Consider the following 20972-nt stretch of genomic DNA (forward strand, 5'->3'; position numbering starts at 1 on the left):
TACTACCAGCAATGCGAACCAAGCTCCTGCTGCGGTCGTACAGGGACCGGATAGCCCTTAGCAAAGGACCCCGGACCCCGTACTCCCGGAGCACTCCCCTCAGGGTGCGCCGAGGGACACGGTCGAATGCCTTCTCAAGATCCACAAAACACATGTGGACTGGTTGGGCAAACTCCCATGAACCCTCGAGCACCCGATGGAGCGTGTAGAGCTGGTCCAGTGTGCCGCGACCAGGACGAAAACCACACTGCTCCTCCTGAATCCGAGGTTCAACCATCGGTCGAATTCTCCTCTCCAGTACTCTGGAATAGACCTTACCGGGGAGGCTGAGGAGTGTGATCCCCCTATAGTTGGAACACACCCTCCGGTCCCCCTTCTTAAACAGAGGGACCACCACCCCGGTCTGCCAATCCAGAGGCACTGTCCCCGATCGCCACGCGATGTTGCAGAGGCGTGTCAGCCAAGACAGCCCCACAACATCCAGAGACTTAAGGTACTCAGGACGGATTTCATCCACCCCAGGAGCCTTGCCACCGAGGAGCTTTCTAACCACCTCTGTGACTTCTGCCTGGGTAATGGATGAGTCCGCCTCCGAGTCCCCAGTCTCTGCTTCCTCTTCGGAAGACGTGACGATAGGATTGAGGAGATCCTCAAAGTACTCCTTCCACCGCCCGACAACATCCCCAGTCAGGGTCAACAGCTCCCCACCCGCACCGTAAACAGTGCTGGAGGAGAGCTGCTTCCGCCTCCTGAGGCGTCGGATGGTTTGCCAGAATCTCTTCGAGGCCGACCGATAGTCCTCCTCCATAGCCTCCCCGAACTCCTCCCAGACCCGGGTTTTTGCCTCTGCGACCGCACGGGCTGCGGCATGCTTGGCCTGCCGGTACCTGTCAGCTGCCTCTGGGGTCCCACCTACCAACAAAGATAAGTAGGACTCCTTCTTCAGCTTGATGGCATCCCTTACTTCCGGTGTCCACCACCGGGTTCGGGGATTGCCGCCATGACAGGCACCAGAGACCTTGCGACCACAGCTACGAGCAGCCACATTGACAATGGAGGTGGAGAACATGGTCCACTCGGACTCCATGTCTCCAACCTCCCCCGGGATCTGGGAGAAGCTCTCCCAGAGGTGGGAGTTGAAGACCTCGCTGACAGAGGGTTCCGCCAGTCGTTCCCAGCAGACCCTCATGATACGTTTGGGCCTGCCAGGTCTTACCGGCTTCCTACCCTCCCAGCGGATCCAACTCACCACCAGGTGGTGATCAGCTGACAGCTATGCCCCTCTCTTCACTCAACTGTCTGAGACACGTGGCCGAAAGTCAGATGATATGACTACAAAGTCGATCATCGACCTCTGGCTCAGGGTGTCCTGGTGCCATGTGCACTTATGGACACCCTTGTGCTCGAACATGGTGTTCGTGATGGACAAACTGTGACTAGCACAGAAGTCCAACAACTGAACACCACTCGGGTTCAGATCGGGGAGGCCGTGCTTCCCGATCACCCCCCTCCAGGTCTCACTGTCGCCTGGTTCGGTTCTGTTCATTATTTTTATGGACAGAATTTCTAGGCGCAGCCAGGGTGTAGAGGGGGTCTGGTTTGGGAACCACAGAATCTCGTCTCTGCTGTTTGCGGACGATGTGGTTCTGTTGGCTTCATCAAATCAGGACCTTCAGCGTGCACTGGGGCGGTTTGCAGCCGAGTGTGAAGCGTTCGGGATGAAAATCAGCACCTCCAAATCCGAGGCCATGGTTCTTGACCGGAAAAAGGTGCTTTGCCCTCTTCAGGTCGGTGGAGTGTCCTTGCCTCAAGTGGAGGGGTTTAAGTATCACGGGGTATTGTTCACGAGTGAGGGACGGATGGAACGTGAGATCGATAGACGGATCGGTGCAGTATCTGCAGTGATGCAGTCGCTCTATCGGACCGTCGTGGTGAAGAGAGAGCTGAGTAGGGGGGCAAAGCTCTCGATTTACCGATCGATCTACGTTCCGATCCTCACCTATGGTCATGAGATTTGGCTCATGACCGAAAGAACGGGATTGCGAGTACAAGCGGCCGAGATGAGTTTCCTCCGCAGGGTGGCTGGGCGCTCCCTTAGAGATAGGGTGAGGAGCTCGGTCACTCGGGAAGAGCTCGGAGTCGAGCCGCTGCTCCTCCACGTCGAAAAGAGTCAGTTGAGGTGGCTCAGGCATCTTTTCCGGATGCCCCCTGGACGCCTCGCTGGAGAGGTGTTCCGGGCACGTCCCACTGGGAGGAGGCCCAGGGGAAGACCCAGGACACGCTGGAGGGACTACATCTCTCGGCTAGCTTGGGAACGCCTTGGGGTTCCCCCGGAGGAACTGGAGGAGGTGTGTGTGGATCGGGAGGTCTGGGCGGCTTTGCTTGAGCTGCTGCCCCCGCGACCCGACTCCGGATAAAGCAGAAGAAAATGGATGGATGGATGGAATGCATTATGCTTGTCCAAGTGTTTCTGACAATGCTACAAATCAAAAATCAAGTTACAGGTTAATACAGCCCAACCTGTATTGTGGTGTATTTTCGCTGACCCCTTTGTAAGAGGTGGGGACCTCTTACAAAGTGATAATTATGGAATGCCTGGCATCTGTCACAACCTCATGAAGGTGTTTTCTTCTCAATAAAACACCTGGAATAGTATCAAAACATTGTAGTAACATCAAACATCATTAAAAATGGACAAATGGAACTATGGTAACACAGTTTTGCAAACTTGATGATAAAAATTTAATGAATTTGTGAAAATTGATCAAGAAATCATATATTGCCACCCCAAAACTAGACCAAATTTGGTTCAAATATGCAAAAACACATGTGTTATGATTTGTAAGCACCAGAATGCATCTATAAGAAGGGAAAACACGTTTAAGCCCTCAGGACTGACATAATCATGATAAACAGTAAATCAGATTTTTTGCCAACCCTTCCGTCAAAAAAGGCTGTTGTCAAAAGGTTTTCCCTGTTTATGCGCATGACAACAAGTAGAAATGTTATTTCATGTGACCAGGGAATCACCTGAAACCATCAAACAAAAGTTACAAGGGGGGTGCAACAAAAGTGCATCTTTCTGGAATCGGCCCATAGACTATCCATTACAGTAATGTGGAAAACCTGTTGTCTGTCTGTTTTCTGAAATGTCCAGTCAGATCGAGAAGCATGCAGGGGTTCTGCATGTCAGAGTGTCCTCGCTGCATCAGCTACACTATGGAACTATTATTCTGATGTTTTATGTTGTGCTGCCACATTCCACTGCTCGCATCAGCTGGCAGCAGCATCTGATGGAGACGCTCACACAGATTGTGCTACTTTATCAGATTTTGCTGTCTTGCAATAAACATTACCAAAATACATTTATATCCAGAGTATAAAAGATAGTTTACCAGATTTTGTTAGCGAAAAATGTAATTTTGGATTATAACAAATTGCATAATATCTCGAGTGCCAAGGGCCCTGTGGGTTATTGGTTCTATTAAAGCCAAAGGCATCATGGCCATTTTCGGCATATTAATGGCTGTCATTTCCAAATGAATGAATCTACGCAAATAACTGTGGGTTGAGAACATTGTCAATGTCAACCAATGTTGTGCCCTTGTTACATTACAAGAAAGTTATCAGACATTTTTTGAGAAAATTGTGTCCAAAACCCAAATTGGCTGTTTTAGGCATAAAATGCAATAAAATTTCCAAATGAACGAATCTATGACATATATATATATATATATATATATATATATATATATATATATATATATATATATATATATATATGACATGAAATATGTCATCCATATGTTGCCCCTTGACAAATTAGAAAACAAGTTATCAGACAGTGTTTGAGAGAATTGCCTTTAAGTGCTCAAAATGGCTATTTTCGGCGTAAAAATGGCTGCCATTTGCAAACAAATGAATCTGAGTTTTAGATGGAGACAATGTCAATGACCCAAATTATGCCCTTGCCAATTTAGAAAAAAGTTATCAGACACTTTTTGAGATATCGCAATAAACCAGTGAGGCCAACGCCATGGCATTGTTGTGTGGGCCGCTGAAGAGGAGGTACTGCTGGTCCACCACCACTAGAGGGCGCCCTGCCTGGAGTGCGGGCTTCAGGCACCGGAGGGCGCTGCCGCCTTACAGGAGCAGCCAGGATGACAGCTGTCACCCATCACTGGAGACAGCTGATTCCAATGAACAGGGAGGTATATCAGCAGGACGGCATCTCCACCTCATTTGCCGAGATACCGCCTTATCAAAGAGGTAACAATCTCCGCCCAAACATACGAGTGACTATAGTTGTAACTCTTGTTGATTATTTGTAGGACAGCTGACTACCGGACAACATTTGGATAAGTACTCACCTTCCTACAATTCTTAATTGTTGTTGACGAGAGGTGGAGGTGGACTCTCCACCCTCCGTGTTGCTGGGTGCAGCCGCATCCACACCTGACTGTTTCTGTTCCTTGCCAGCAGTACCGGATCCGACGAGCGGAGGCAGTGGCCACCTGGGAATTCGGGACTTGGCGGCTCCAGTATTCCCGGGGTTCGGTGGCAGAGGAAATCGGGTTGGTTCCGGTTCGACTTGGACAGACGTCTCCTATCGTCGAGCCTGCCCACACGACACCGTTGTAATTGAACTCAGTCTCAATATTGTAATCGGTTGTGTTTGTTGTGCCTGTTTCACAACAGTAAAAACAGTGTTATTTGACTCCTCCATTGTCCGTTCATTTGCGCCCCCTGTTGTGGGTCCGTGTTCCTACACTTTCACAACAGGCTATCTCGGCCAGCGTCATGGATCCCGAGGGGCGTCAACCGGCTGTTGAACGGCCAATGGAAGACCAGGACGCGCAGGCGTCCTCGGGAGGGGTGATCGGTGAGTTGCAGCGGATCCTCACCGCTTTCACGACTCGGATGGATTTAATGACCGAGCAGAACGTCCTCCTGAACCGCAGGGTGGAGGCTCTCGCCGCACAAGTGGAAGTTCGCCCCCTGGGCGCCGCTGCAGCTCTCCCTCCCGTTGACCCTGTGCATAACAGCGATGTTCCACTGGTCGTTTAACGACCCCACCCACCTTCCCCTGAAGCTTACATAAGCCCCCCAGAGCCGTACGGAGGCTGTGTGGAGACGTGCGCAGATTTTCTTATGCAGTGCTCGCTCGTCTTCGCACAGCGTCCCGTCATGTACGCGACTGATGCTAGCAAAGTAGCTTATGTAATAAACCTGCTTCGCGGTGAGGCACGCGCTTGGGCTACAGCGCTCTAGGAGCAGAATTCACGGCTCCTTCTGACATATGATGGGTTTGTAAGGGAGCTCAGAACCGTGTTCGATCACCCTAATAGAGGAGAAACCGCTTCAACCGTGCTACTGTCAATGAGACAGGGGTGTCGGAGCGCAGCTGCCTATGCAGTCGACTTCCGCATCGCGGCTGCGAGGTCCGGCTGGAATAGCACTGCCCTCCGCGCAACCTTTGTAAACGGACTGTCTTTGGTTCTTAAGGAGCACCTGGTGGCTAAGGACGAACCGCGGGATTTAGATGGGCTCATCGATCTTGTCATACGGTTAGACAACCGGTTAGAAGAACGTCGGCGGGAACGAGACGAAGGGCGTGGCCGGGCACGCGCCGTCCCTCTCCCTTCCGGTTCCGACCGCGCTCCGCCTTCCCCACGCTCCACGGCCCCTGCGCTCCGTGGGGCCACAGCTCCCCCTGCTGACGAAGCTATGGACACGAGTAGGGCAACATTTAGGGCACCAGATGCACAGAGGAGACGGGCCCACGGAGCTTGTTTTGCTTGTGGTTCAATAGAGCACCATATGAGAGACTGCCCCGAGCGGTTAAACTCCAACGCCCGCCCCTAGAGACTGGGCTAGGGGTGGGCCGAGACATTCACGTGGGACACACCCACATTGCCACACGACTCCCAGTTACGATCCTTTATGAGGACTCAACCCTGAAGGCCCCAGCACTGGTGGACACGGGCTCTGAGGGGAATCTGTTGGACAGCAGATGGGCCAGGGAGATAGGGCTCCCCCTGGTGGCGCTTACCTCGCCTGTACAGGTTCGGGCACTAGATGGCTCCCTACTCCCTCCAATCACGCATAAGACACCACCTGTAACTCTGGTGGTGTCAGGAAATCACCGGGAGGTGATCGAGTTTTTTGTGACTCAGGCCACCTCCCGTGTGGTTTTAGGATTTCCCTGGATGTTGAAGCACAATCCCCGGATTGATTGGCCGTCCGGGGTAGTGGTTCAGTGGAGCGAGACCTGCCATCGGGTGTGTCTAGGTTCCTCGGTTCCTCCCGGCTCCCGAGCTAAGGAGGAGGTCAGAGTTCCGCCCAATCTGGGGACGGTGCCGGTGGAGTACCACGACCTTGTCGACGTGTTCAGCAAGGATCTGGCTCTCAGTCTTCCCCCCCACCGTCCGTATGATTGTGCCATTGATTTGGTTCCGGGCAGTGAGTTCCCGTCCAGTAGGCTGTACAACCTCTCACGGCCTGAGCACGAATCAATGGAGACCTACATCCGGGACTCGTTAGCTGCCGGGTTGATCCGGAATTCCACCTCCCCGATGGGCGCAGGTTTCTTTTTTGTGGGTAAAAAAGACGGCGGACTTCGTCCATGCATTGATTATAGGGGGCTGAACGAGATCACGGTTCGCAACCGATACCCGTTGCCCCTGTTGGATTCAGTGTTCACACCCCTGCATGGAGCCCAAATTTTCACCAAGCTCGATCTTAGAAATGCGTACCACCTGGTTCGGATCCGGAAGGGAGACGAGTGGAAGACGGCATTTAACACCCCCTTAGGTCACTTTGAGTACCTGGTCATGCCGTTCGGTCTCACAAACGCTCCCGCAACATTCCAAGCGTTGGTTAATGATGTCTTGCGGGATTTCCTGCACCGGTTCGTCTTCGTATATCTAGACGATATACTCATCTTTTCTCCGGACCCTGAGACCCATGTCCAGCATGTACGTCAGGTCCTGCAGCGGTTGTTGGAGAACCGGCTGTTTGTGAAGGGCGAGAAGTGTGAGTTCCACCGCACGTCTTTGTCCTTCTTGGGGTTCATTATCTCCTCCAACTCCGTCGCTCCTGATCCGGCCAAGGTTGCGGCGGTGAGAGACTGGCCCCAACCCACAAGCCGTAGGAAGTTGCAACAGTTCCTAGGCTTTGCTAATTTCTACAGGAGGTTCATTAAGGGCTATAGCCAGGTAGTTAGCCCCCTGACACCCCTGACCTCACCAAAAGTCCCCTTCACCTGGTCGGATCGTTGCGAAGCCGCGCTCAAGGAGTTGAAACGGCGCTTCTCGTCTGCACCTGTTTTGGTGCAGCCCGATCCTAGTCGCCAGTTAGTGGTTGAAGTGGACGCCTCGGACTCAGGGATAGGAGCCGTACTGTCCCAGAGCGGGAAGACCGATAAGGTCCTTCACCCGTGTGCCTATTTTTCCCGCAGGTTGACCCCAGCCGAACGGAACTATGACGTCGGCAATCGAGAGCTCCTTGCGGTGAAAGAGGCTCTTGAGGAGTGGAGACATCTGTTGGAGGGAACGTCCGTGCCATTCACGGTTTTCACTGACCACCGGAACCTGGAGTATATCAGGACCGCCAAGCGGCTGAATCCCAGGCAAGCCCGCTGGTCACTGTTCTTCGGCCGTTTTGACTTCCGGATCACCTACCGTCCCGGGACCAAAAATCAAAGATCGGATGCTTTGTCCCGGGTACATAAAGATGAGGTCAAAACGGAGTCGTCGGATCCCCCGGATCCCATCATCCCGGAGTCCGCTATCGTGGCCGCCCTCACCTGGGACGTGGAGAAGACCGTCCGGGAGGCCCTGACACGAGACCCGGACCCCGGAACCGGACCGAAGAACAAACTCTACGTTCCACCAGAAGCTAGGGCTGCAGTCCTGGACTTCTGTCACGGTTCTAAGCTCTCCTGCCATCCTGGGGTGCGTAGGACCGTGGCAGTCGTCCGGCAGCGCTTCTGGTGGGCGTCCCTAGAGGCCGACGTCCGGGGTTACATCCAGGCCTGTACCACCTGCGCCAGGGGCAAGGCCGATCACCGCAAGACCTCGGGTTTGCTACAGCCGCTGCCCGTCCCTCATCGCCCCTGGTCCCACATTGGCCTGGATTTTGTCACGGGTCTCCCGCCGTCCCAGGGAAACACCGTCATCCTCACGATAGTGGACCGATTCTCCAAGGCGGCCCACTTCGTGGCCCTCCCGAAGCTACCAACGGCCCAGGAGACAGCGGACCTCCTAGTCCACCACGTCGTCCGTCTGCATGGGATACCATCAGACATCGTCTCCGATCGCGGTCCCCAGTTCTCCTCGCACGTTTGGAGGAGCTTTTGCCGGGAACTGGGGGCCACGGTCAGTCTCTCGTCCGGGTATCACCCCCAGACCAACGGACAAGCAGAACGGGCCAACCAAGAAATGGAGCAGACCCTACGCTGTGTGACAGCCGCGCACCCGACGGCCTGGAGTACCCACCTGGCCTGGATCAAGTACGCCCACAACAGTCAAGTGTCATCAGCCACCGGCCTCTCCCCTTTTGAGGTGTGCTTGGGGTATCAGCCCCCGTTGTTTCCGGTGGTTGAGGGAGAGGTTGGTGTGCCCTCAGTCCAGGCCCACCTACGGAAGTGCCGTCGGGTGTGGCGTGCCGCCCGTTCTGCTTTGTTAAGGGCCCGGACGAGGGCGAAGAACCATGCAGACCGGCGGCGGGCCCCGGCTCCCACGTATCGTCCTGGGCAGGAAGTGTGGTTGTCCACCAAGGACATCCCCCTACAAGTGGACTCCCCAAAACTACAAGAACGATACATTGGTCCGTACAAGATTCTCAAGGTCATCAATCCCGCCGCAGTGAGGGTCCAGCTTCCGGCCTCACTGCGGATTCATCCAGTGTTCCACGTCTCCAGGATCAAACCTCATCACACCTCACCCCTCTGCACTCCGGGTCCGGCACCACCTCCTGACCGGATCATCGACGGAGAGCCGGCTTGGACCGTGCGCCGGCTCCTCGACGTCCGACGGATGGGCCGGGGTTTTCATTATCTGGTGGACTGGGAAGGGTACGGCCCCGAAGAACGCTCCTGGGTGAAGAAGGGCTTCATCCTGGACCCGGCCCTCCTGGCCGACTTCTACCGTCGCCACCCAGACAAACCCGGTCGTGCGCCAGGAGGCACCCGTTGAGGGGGGGGTCCTGTTGTGTGGGCCGCTGAAGAGGAGGTACTGCTGGTCCACCACCACTAGAAGGCGCCCTGCCTGGAGTGCGGGCTCCAGGCACCGGAGGGCGCTGCCGCCTTACAGGAGCAGCCAGGATGACAGCTGTCACCCATCACTGGAGACAGCTGATTCCAATCAACAGGGAGGTATATCAGCAGGACGGCATCTCCACCTCATTTGCCGAGATATCGCCTTATCAAAGAGGTAACAATCTCCGCCCAAACATACGAGTGACTATAGTTGTAACTCTTGTTGATTATTTGTAGGACAGCTGACTACCGGACAACATTTGGATAAGTACTCACCTTCCTACACTTCTTGATTGTTGTTGACGAGAGGTGGAGGTGGACTCTCCACCCTCCGTGTTGCTGGGTGCAGCCACATCCACACCTGACTGTTTCTGTTCCTTGCCAGCAGTACCGGATCCGACGAGCGGAGGCAGTGGCCACCTGGGAATTCGGGACTTGGCGGCTCCAGTATTCCCGGGGTTCGGTGGCAGAGGAAATCGGGTTGGTTCCGGTTCGACTTGGACAGACGTCTCCTATCGTCGAGCCTGCCCACACGACACCGTTGTAATTGAACTCAGTCTCAATATTGTAATCGGTTGTGTTTGTTGTGCCTGTTTCACAACAGTAAAAACAGTGTTATTTGACTCCTCCATTGTCCGTTCATTTGCGCCCCCTGTTGTGGGTCCGTGTTCCTACACTTTCACAACAGGCATGAAGGGAAAGCATGAACTGATAACTGATTGACCAAGGTTAGAATGAATTCACAGCTATAAACACCTTATCAGATGTGCTATCGCACCAAAGTGTGCTTTTATGAGCTCATTAAAATCATATTTACTAGAATATACTGCCATTAAGTTAAAAAAGACCAAGTTTAGGAGGAAAAGAACCCGAGTGGATAAGCCAAAGGAAGTCCCTTTGGCTTATCCACTCGGGTTCAATAAAGAAGATCTGCACATTGATTTTTTACACTGGATGCCCTTCCTGTTGCAATGTCACTCTACATGGCGTATGAGCTTGAACCGGGAGCCTTCTGCCCTGGAAACAAGCACACGTTAGTATGCCACCACCACCCCTGCCCCAATGGCATCTGGAATTTACTGCTTTAAATAACTTATCAGATGATGCAACCCCATCATAATGTATTTTTATAAGCATATTAAAAATCATATTTATATGACTATATTATCACTCTGTTAAAATGACCACAGTTAGCAGGAAGTTCCAGATATAAATACCTTATCAGATGACACTACTGCATCACAACTTGTTAGGGGTAGTGATGAGGACGTTTAAGAGAGTTAGGAGTTTTTTAAGCAGAAAAACAGATCATGCAGCGATCTAGTTTTTCGCTGATCTCATTCGAGAGGCACTCACATCTATCACACAGTGCAACAATGCCATAATGGAAAAATAGAACTTTGGGAATAAATGCATCAGAAAGACTGGAAGCACCAGAACCCTGAAGACTTGAGCCTTCATTCTTCCACAAAAATACTGGCATCACCAAACTCGTCTCTCTAGTGACCTCTGCACTCCTTAAGCTCTTCCGAGATGTCTCTCAACTTCATTGTCTGAGGTTCCTGAGACATGAATGTCACTTTTATGATTTGTGAAACGTTTCACAAGTTTGACACTTTCACCACAAATGACAAATCACAGGCAAACTCTAAAACCTGAAATCAACTACTTTTTGGATGCAGTCTGTAAAGCACTCACAACTAACAAAGTGACAGCACAGTGTGGTCAACACTCACTTCCTCAGCACGGCAGTGGTGACCTGTAAATTTTAATATTGACGTTGTATATCACCTTTCAGTTTGCAACAAATCCAGTTGTTGCCATTGTTTATTACAATATCGTGCACATGTATTGTGGATATGTGAAGACAGTGTGATTGAGTGAAACTTTCAGATTTGTCCCCGAGTACAGAGTAAACTTTTTAAGACTACAGATAAAAGTTTTTTGCTCTTGGTTGTGCTTTATCTTCACTAATCTGAGAATTACCCATGTAATATTAATGTACATACATTTAAATGTACATATACGATGCAGCAAAAAAAATCTATACTCATCATCGTTAGGAATAATCATTGAGAGTGTGAATGGCAAAAAGTTTTTCAGATGTGTTTTACAGATTTACATTTATTTTTTAATGAATCTTGGTTCCAAAAGAGGTTGATCCTCTCAACTTTTATGTTTTAAAAAGCAACACAAGTTATCTAATCCAAAGAGGTCAAACATTCCAGCTACCTGGAACTTTAGTGGTGACATTCTTGCTGCTGAGTCCTCTGTGTGTGAGACAGACACAACACTAAGTGAAAATTTATGTGTTAATAAACAAGACCAAGATGATTAAAAAGTGGTTTCAAATCCACGACAACACAAGAAAACAGGGTAGATGTGCTACATAGGTTCAACTAGATGTACCCACTGTGTGTGCTGTACCATGGGGATCCTAAGTCTTGTCAGTAATAACACAAGTCATACCAAACAGATGTTCACCTTCATAAGTATCTTCTTAATCGTCTGTGCTGTCTTAATTTCAGGCCACAGCGAGTGAACTGGGTGAAGGTGGACGATGACGTACCATCCCACGCCGTCATCACTGGTGGAGATCTGTACATCGAAAATCTCAACAAATCCTACAACGGAACGTACCGATGCATGGCCTCCAACTCAGTGGGAGAGTCTTACGATGACTACATCCTCTACGTCTATGGTAAGTCAAACACTCTCCGGGAACTTTCTTCTCTTCCATTTCTTCTAACCAAAATATCTGCTTGGGTTTTTGTCTGTTTCTGGTTACCAACCTTTCCTATCTTGTGCTTTTTCTGGTTTGAGTATTTTATTCTAACGTAAAGAACAATATCAAACTTCCAAATGATGTATCGTAGAACAGTGTGTTGGTAACTTAATCTTCCTTTTGTAGCTGAAATCAAATGAGATTATTTGAATGAGGTGAGAGATGACTTCTCTGACCTTGCTGAACTCAAGCTTCTAAATGTGTGATGATGTTAGTATTTTATTGGGCAGTCATTATCCAAATCTCCATTTTCTATCCAATACCGTGTACATTTATTTATGCCCCTGTGACAGTCTTCAGTATTGTAGATTGTGCTCAGTATGTTTTCTCATATTGACTAGAATAATTCTTGACCACCATTCTCTGTCATATTTGATAAGAACTGAATTACTGTCTCCTTTTCTTACATTTCTGCAAAATCATATGTATTTTACAGTTTTGGCTGAGGTTTTTCCAGCCAAATCCCCTTTCTTATTACAAGCATCTAAAGCTTTTTGGATGATTAAGTTAGGTATCGGTTCAGTGACTTCTTAGTTTACAAGCTGCTCTCCCACCTTGGTTTTGTTGTATGCTCTTGTTGAACAAGATGGCTCTTGTCATGCTATTTTCTTTGTCTTCTTTAATTCCAGGATATAATAATGCTCTGATTCTGCCTGAGTCAATTAGAAAAAGGAGTAAATAACACTTAACGATCCACCAAAATAAGACATTAGTCTTCAAGGGGAAAGCAGGCAGAGGAAATAAAATTAACAACTATAATATCATTACTTAACTCAGTAAAACAGAAATCACTCAAGCAAACTCAGACAGTAACATTAGTGTAAAGACAACACATCAATCAGAGAATAGTTAGTAATAAAACAGGCTGCTCACAAATTGAATGGGTCAATTCCGGACAACTTCTGTCAATGAAATTGTCCTTGAGCAAGACACTGAAAAGCAAATTAGATCTGGTTCTAACCTGACTTTAAAAATAAAATTATGGTGGGTTTGCATGAAGAAAGACACCCTGTGATAGAAAAGTTCAACTTTTATACCCTAAAAAACACATTCATTACACATAGAAGTGAGGAAAAACACATTTTATTCAGATTGATGAAATATTAAATATTTCAGGCTGTTTAAAAGACTGTTGAACTCAATTTCAATGAATTTTTATTAATATAGTGCCAAATCACAACGACGCTGAGTAAGGTTGCATGAGTAAGGTCTAACCTCACCAAACCGCTTGTGTGCTTGCAAGTACACAGGCGACAGTGGTAAGGAAAAAACTCCCTCTGGTGATAATGAGGAAGAAACCTCAAGCAGACCAGACTCAGAGGGGTGACCCACTGCTTAGGCCTTTCTAACAGTTGCAAGGTTTTTTACTAATATTACAAGAATTTCTTAAACAGAAGAAACAGAACAGAAACAGAAACAAACAGAACAGCAACAAAAACAGAGTGCTTAATTAAAATGAAAAAGCAGTCTAGCTTGGGTCTTTAATGTCTGTGCCTCCAAGTCCAGAACAGGTAGGTGTCAAACAGCTTCCTACCTGTTCCTGCAAATATTCTTACCATTGTGCTCACAAATGTTATTTGTACACTGTTGATTGTTTTTGTATTGCATTTTTGCAAACCATGACTTATTCTGGGCAATAAATCATTAACTTTGATGCTTGTGGTTAAAATTGTGAAACAGCAAACATTGTTAGCATGAGGCCTGAAACACAAAGCAAGCCACTTGCTCACGTTACGGCTGTCTTGCATGTTGATTTTCATTTAAGAGTCTGTTAACCGATTATAGCTTGTAGACAGGCAGCACATGGGACGTGTCCCAGAAGCATCCCAAAAGGGTTCCAGATGCCTTCCAGAGCCATGTTATGTTGAGTGTACTGGTCCCCTCTAGAATTATTTATTTATTTATTTATTTATGTATTTATTTATTTTTTGAGTGGCATCATACTGACAACATTAAATACTTAACACCATTTTGCTGGACTTTCTATGACTGGAGAGCTCACAGACACAAAAATATGAAAAAATATGAATACAATGCTTCTCATCTCTGTGACTCCTATCTGGGTGATAAAAAATAATCTAAGCACATTTTGTGAGTCTCTTGGAGACTGACAGACTGTGAAAATGCTGCCTTTCAGGAATCATACTTCTGCAGAAAACAGGCCATAACTAATACCCCCATCACACATACGCCGATTGAGGCAGAATTGCGTCAGCATGACACATCCGGCCACAATCGGAAATATTGACTTGCAGCCCGAAGACCAGCGCATGTCAGGTCCCAAGTGTGTTGCACATGTTCAAAACACTCTTGGCGCCATTAAGATGGAACGCACTTCTGATAGTGGTCAATATGCAGTTCTTGCATCATCTGATTGCAATCTACATATTCTGACAGCATCAAAACTGTTATGTGTCGACGCGGGTTGAGGAGCGGACCTGCGTCTGACGGAACCCAGCGCTAAAATAACCAGAAAGCGGTTCCAATAACAAAACAATTTATTTTTCCACCCTTTGGTGCATAACAACGTGTACAAACAAAAACTGCATCAGTCTGGCGGAGTGAAGGATGGCACGCTCTCCAGCGCCCAAAAGGATCGAAGCCCGGCGCTTCTGGACCCACGTTTACCGCCAAACACCCCCCCAGGTGGACACGACAAACCGACTCTCTGCGAAGGATAGAAAAGGTGAGGTAAGTCAGCAGCTACAACTAATATCCTTCAAAAGGCACACGCTATCAGCAACACATTCAGGTCTGTATTTAAGCTTTATGTAAATGAGCAGCTTCTCACAACAGGTGGAGGATCATCAGTTCACATGCCACGGCAGTGAGAAGCGAGCTGCACAATTCTCATCAAAGTTCAAATATACTGCGTAACAAAATACCAAGTTACTATTAACAATTAGTCAAACAATTAATCACCTCTGATGTGTGCTGACAGCATGTGTCCCTCACCCTTCCTCCTTCACAGGCACGATGTGTCAAACCCAGGCGCGGTCCTCAGCGTCTCACAAACGAACATCACAAGGTCGAGTTCCCGGCAATTCTGCTTGAATCACACATGACTTAAATGCAGAACGCCATCTCATTATCTGCTTCAGCTGAAAGCCTTTAAGGTTGCACGTGAGCACCATCCACAGGTGCTGCTCATCATGTTGATGAGGGTGAAGGACTCTTCTGCCAGCACCTTCTCCACAGACAATAAATCAGTTTGCATACCACCTGGAGAGCAAAGAAAAGAAAAGAACACCAAAATGTCCAGCCACACCCCCCCAACACACAACAGTACCCCCCCTTTAACGGGAAGCCTCCCGGCGACCGAACAGACCAGGTCCGAGAACAGCACCTCCCTCCGGGGTCCTCGTCAGGAAGCAGACAGCACAACGCTCCCAAGGTCCACCACAGACAGCAGGACAGGGCACCGCAGCTGGAAGGCCGGCGGGCATCAACAAAAACCCCAAAACAGTCCCAGATACAGCCCAACATACAAGAAAAACATAAAACCCACCCAAAACCTCCCCAGGGGACCGTCCCATCCAACCCCGGGAAGAAAAGAAAAACTCCCAAATGCAAAAACCCAACACAGCCCCACAAACACAATACAAACATAAATGCACAAAGAAAAATAACAAACAACCCCCCCAGAACAACTTGCAGAGCCCAACACCCCCCAGAAGGCCTTTACCGCCAGTTCCAGGAGAAATAGCCAAAGCCGGAACCCCACAGAGGTCCCCAGGTACACATGGAGCAACGGCGCCCCCCAGAGGACCGTACCATCAAACCCCAGAAGGCACCCTCCCCACAACCCAGGAACCCCAGACCTGGCCACACCTGGCTAGTCGGCCCCACAAGCCAATTCCCCCCCAGAGGACCGTCCCATCAACCCTGGAGGTGGAACCTGGAAGGAAACAAAAAAAACAAAAGTCCAACCCCCGGAGGACTACATTAAACAACCCCGGGGGCAAATAAAACAACCGATAAACCCTGTTACCTTCCCCAGCACCCCGAAAGACCCCAGATCCCTCCCAGAGCCCTTCGGCGGCTCATTTTGGCGAACGGCACAAAACATCAAGCCAGGGAAGGGAACAGGAAAAACTAACCCGGCCCCAACCCCAAGGCGCAGCGGAAAACCGGAAATACGTCCGGTGCCCCAACTCGACCATACCCCAGCCTATCGGGAGGGGTGGAACTACCGAAATGGCAAACGGCAACAGATCGGCCCACCCCTCCGACTGAGGTATGTTCCCGCTGCACCACACCCCAGCAACACCAATGACGAACGGTACAAAGGCCCACCGAGGCTGGAGTGGAACCGGGCCCTAACCAAACCAGAAAAAAACGCCCCTAACAACCCCCCCCTAGGTGCAGAGGTCTTCTGAGAAGGCTCAGCGTGACCAACCTGCACCACCCCACAACCCACAAGACGAACGGTCTTGGGGCGAGTGAGGTTGGGGTTAGGGAAGTAGGGAAATAAAAACAACAAAACAAAATGACCCCAAACCCAAACAGAAAATACCTAAATACAAATAATAAAAACCAACAATCAAACTGAGTCCAGACGGGCTTCGAACCACCTGTCGTTCACTCCATCAGAAACGCCTCTGACTTCCCAAACAATTTATAACCCCTTTCAGAAAGAAATAACGTTAGCCCAAACAATTCTTTTTTCTTTTTTTTTCTTTTTTTTTGTGTATTATTTCGCCTGTCCCAGAACACCTGGAGATACGTCACCATTATCTTTCTTGACGCTTATATGTCGGGGCAATACAGCGGCCTCAGCTCGTCCGAGCTGCATGGGCTCATCTACAAGAGGAGCCAGAGGTCCCGTCGGAGGAGCCTCAGTGGGGCGAAGAAGAGGCAGCCCAGATCTGTGTCGGGGAAAGCCCCGAGACAAAAAAAAAACGTTCTGATGGCCGCCCTCTCTCGCATCCATGCTCCTTCATCCGATCATCTAGACGAATCACCAACGATATTAGCTCATCTAAATCGTTTGGCTCGTCACGGACTGCCAGCTCGTCTTTTAATGACTCATTTAACCCATCTACAAACACTCCTCGTAAAGCTGCGGCGTTCCAACCTGACTGAGCAGAAAAAATCCAGAAATCCACGGAATACTCCGCCGCACTCCGCCTCCCCTGCCTGAGATTCAGCAACCATTGGGCAACGGTATTCGTTTTCACCGGATGGTCAAAAACCAGTCGGAACTCGTGGGAGAAATCCTTAAAGGATCCTAACAATGGCGAGTTATTACTCCACAACGCTGTGACCCAAGCTCAGGCGTCACCTCGGAGCAAATTTGTCACATATGAAACACGGCTACCATCAGAAGAGAAGGAAGCCGGTCGCTAAGCAAAAACCAGAGAACATTGCATCAAAAACGAAGCACAGGCTTCAACGTCTCCCGCATAAGGCTCCGGATGACAAATAATCGGTTCGGACGCCGAATCTCTGGGTGACGGAGTTATCTGCACCGGTATCGATGGTGCCGCAGCTGGAGCAGCAGGAAGCGGAATGGCTTGCGCTGCAAGCTCCGTAACACGGGCGTCTGTTTGTTTAATTTGGTTTGCGAGATGCTGTAATTGCTCCCATATTTTCTCCAAGTGTTCTTGAACTCGTTCGGCGAATGGAACCGCCTCTGCCGCTGGGTCCATTATGGAATGGCCGGGAACTACTGTTATGTGTCGACGCGGGTTGAGGAGCGGACCTGCGTCTGATGGAACCCAGCGCTAAAATAACCAGAAAGCGGTTCCAATAACAAAACAATTTATTTTTCCACCCTTTGGTGCATAACAACGTGTACAAACAAAAACTGCGTCAGTCTGGCGGAGTGAAGGATGGCACGCTCTCCAGCGCCCAAAAGGATTGAAGCCCGGCGCTTCTGAACCCACGTTTACCGCCAAACACCCCCTCCAGGTGGACACGACAAACCGACTCTCTGCGAAGGATAGAAAAGGTGAGGTAAGTCAGCAGCTACAACTAATATCCTTCAAAAGGCACACACTATCAGCAACACATCCAGGTCTGTATTTAAGCTTTATGTAAATGAGCAGCTTCTCACAACAGGTGGAGGATCATCAGTTCACATGCCACGGCAGTGAGAAGCGAGCTGCACAATTCTCATCAAAGTTCAAATATACTGCGTAACAAAATACCAAGTTACTATTAACAATTAGTCAAACAATTAATCACCTCTGATGTGTGCTGACAGCATGTGTCCCTCACCCTTCCTCCTTCACAGGCACGATGTGTCAAACCCAGGCGCGGTCCTCAGCGTCTCACAAACGAACATCACAAGGTCGAGTTCCCGGCAATTCTGCTTGAGTCACACATGACTTAAATGCAGAACGCCATCTCATTATCTGCTTCAGCTGAAAGTCTTTAAGGTTGCACGTGAGCACCATCCACAGGTGCTGCTCATCATGTTGATGAGGGTGAAGGACTCTTCTGCCAGCACCTTCTCCACAGACAATAAATCAGTTTGCATACCACCTGGAGAGCAAAGAAAAGAAAAGAACACCAAAATGTCCAGCCACACCCCCCCAACACACAACAAAAACAGCATCTGAAATGATCCGATTGCGGATGATTGAGCTCTGAGATCGATCGTTCACAGCAAAGCTTGTAGACATGTTGTGCCACAGATGTCCACCTCCACTGGCCCCCGGCCAGGGAGCGCAAAGGAAATGTTGATCTGTAATAACATGTATGTGGCACACATTCATCATGTACAGTGGGTGTTTCAAAGGGAAAGCATCATGTGCAGCTACACCTCTGCATGGTCTCATGCACAGTAATATGTCAAAGCACACATCAGGCAAAGAGCTGAATGGATGACACCGCTGTATATGCATATTATAATCTGAACACCATCTAAACTCTGTAGGAGGCGTGACATATGCCAGGCCATGACAACGTTATTAAACATGAAACTCACATCCAGCACAGAACCAGGACAGCGTAAAGTGCACAGGAACCAAACCACAGCCTGTGGTGAAAAGCCTCTCACCCTATTGCAATGTGCTGCAAATAACCACTGCAAAAATGAAATCCCACGTGATAATCCAACAGACATCACTGTGTACAGAGTTGTGTTGTATTCCTGAAGTGAGCAAAAAAGAAATAAGAAATTAAAGTTCCCTGGAATGGCTGTGTCTGACGCACGGTATGACTGCTTGGCCCACTGCCAGCAAACTTTCAGCAAAGGTTTCCAGTGGCATGCATGCATGTGCGCCCCACACGTGTGCATGAGCAACACAGCGATGCCTCCAACCCCAGCCTCGTGTTTGCCATCCAGACGTTTGGACATCAGGCAGTCTTCAGCACGTTTTATCACCGTCTGACAGCAGTCTTTGTCATCTAAACTGTTGTCTACATCCACTTTGGATGCCATCGTGCAGGTGTGGACGAGGTAGTCAGATGCGTTCTGACACGGCTGAGCACGCCTCTTTCCTTCCTGACTGCGTCCAATGATGGTAATATTTGCCGTTTCGGCCTGGTCCCTTCACATTCTTGCTATGCGTGACGCGGGTTTAACCTTTCATCACTTTCACATCATATTTGTCCATTTTAGTAATCTGATCTTCAGGTAATTTGATGAAATTTGAATTTGCTTCAAGCCATATTTGACAAGGCAGGACGGTGGATCAGTGGTTAATTTTTAATTTAATTTAGCCTTTATTTAACCAGGTTTGTTCCATTGAGATCAAGACCTCTTTTGCAAGGGAGACCTGGATAATTATAAAGTTTCCAATTCACCTAACCTGCATGTCTTTAAATATGGGAGGAAACCTATGCAAACAGAAAGGTGACAGGTGGGAGTTGAACCCATGACCTTCTTACTGTGAGGAAACAGTGCTAACCACTAAGCCAACGTGCTGCCCAATGGACCAGGTGAGATTACTTCCCACCTGGTCCTTTCTAAGTAGAGTTTGTGTGTTCATGTGGGTTCCCTCTGGATGCTCCGGCTTCCTCCCACTTCCAAAGACATGCAGGGATTGGTGAATTGGAAACTTTAAACTGATCGTAGGTGTGAATGTGTTTGTCTGTCTACATGTGACCCTGTCATATACTGATGTCCTGTCCAGGGTGTACCCTGCCTTATGTCCTATTAGTGTGGGGATAGACTACAGCCCCTCTATGACCCTTGACCCCCATATAAAGCCATATAAAACCAGTTTCTCGCAAACAGTTTCTGCAACAAAGGATTTATCAGTCAGTCATACTGCATACGCATGTTAACAAGAGGACATATTTTGGGGGTTTGGTGCTGTATGACCATGAGTCACGTTCATCTACAAGGTAAAAAAAATAGACTCATATTTCACCCAAAGGTTCTTGAATGAATTGAAAAATGTAATATCCATTTCGTAAATATAATATGTCCACAATTCCATTTTTATCTTAAAGTAACTGGCTAATTGGTTAGCCTTACCCAGTAAATGTGTTGTGCCGTTTTTGTCTACGGCAACTTAACATTTTTTAATTTCTTTGTCTGAGGATCCAGCCTCCTCCTCCCTCTGTTTAATTAACTTTCAATCTTAGTTCAACATGCATTTATTTATACCCATACCATTTTCTTCCTAAGCAGGACATTATACTCTAATCTGCTCATTTTCCACAGCTAAAATTCCTCCAGTGTATCTTTTGTTGGGCCCAGAGTCCACAGAGAAATGATTTGACTGCTAATGTCCAAAATAAAAGACTCCTTAATGTGTGGAAAGCGTACCGTTGAATGGTTATTTATGGCTTAGTGACCGTGCTAATTATCATGGTTTAAAAAGCAACATCAGGAGAAGCTCACTCGCTTGCAGCTGTCTACTGATGTGGTTTCTGCATTCTGTCATTGGAAATAGCTTTGACTTTTTTAATTACTTTAAAGCAATAGCTTGTTTCAACTTAAGTTAAGAATCCTGAGTAGTTCTTGACAAC

At 48.7% G+C, this 20972-nt stretch overlaps 1 protein-coding gene across 6 annotated transcripts in view; it reads left to right on the forward strand.

Annotated features, from left to right (window-relative positions):
* Window positions 1-20972, forward strand: part of cadm1a (cell adhesion molecule 1a) — a 1471967-nt gene that overhangs the window by 1311692 nt on the left and 139303 nt on the right. For all 6 annotated transcript variants that reach the window (XM_034177827.1, XM_034177825.1, XM_034177829.1 and 3 more), the window contains one exon: window positions 11788-11960. In XM_034177827.1, coding sequence (XP_034033718.1) covers window positions 11788-11960 — 173 coding nt within the window. The remainder of the gene's footprint in view (window positions 1-11787; window positions 11961-20972) is intronic.

Source organism: Thalassophryne amazonica, chromosome 9 (genome assembly GCF_902500255.1).
Source record: "Thalassophryne amazonica chromosome 9, fThaAma1.1, whole genome shotgun sequence".
Taxonomy (NCBI): domain Eukaryota; kingdom Metazoa; phylum Chordata; class Actinopteri; order Batrachoidiformes; family Batrachoididae; genus Thalassophryne; species Thalassophryne amazonica.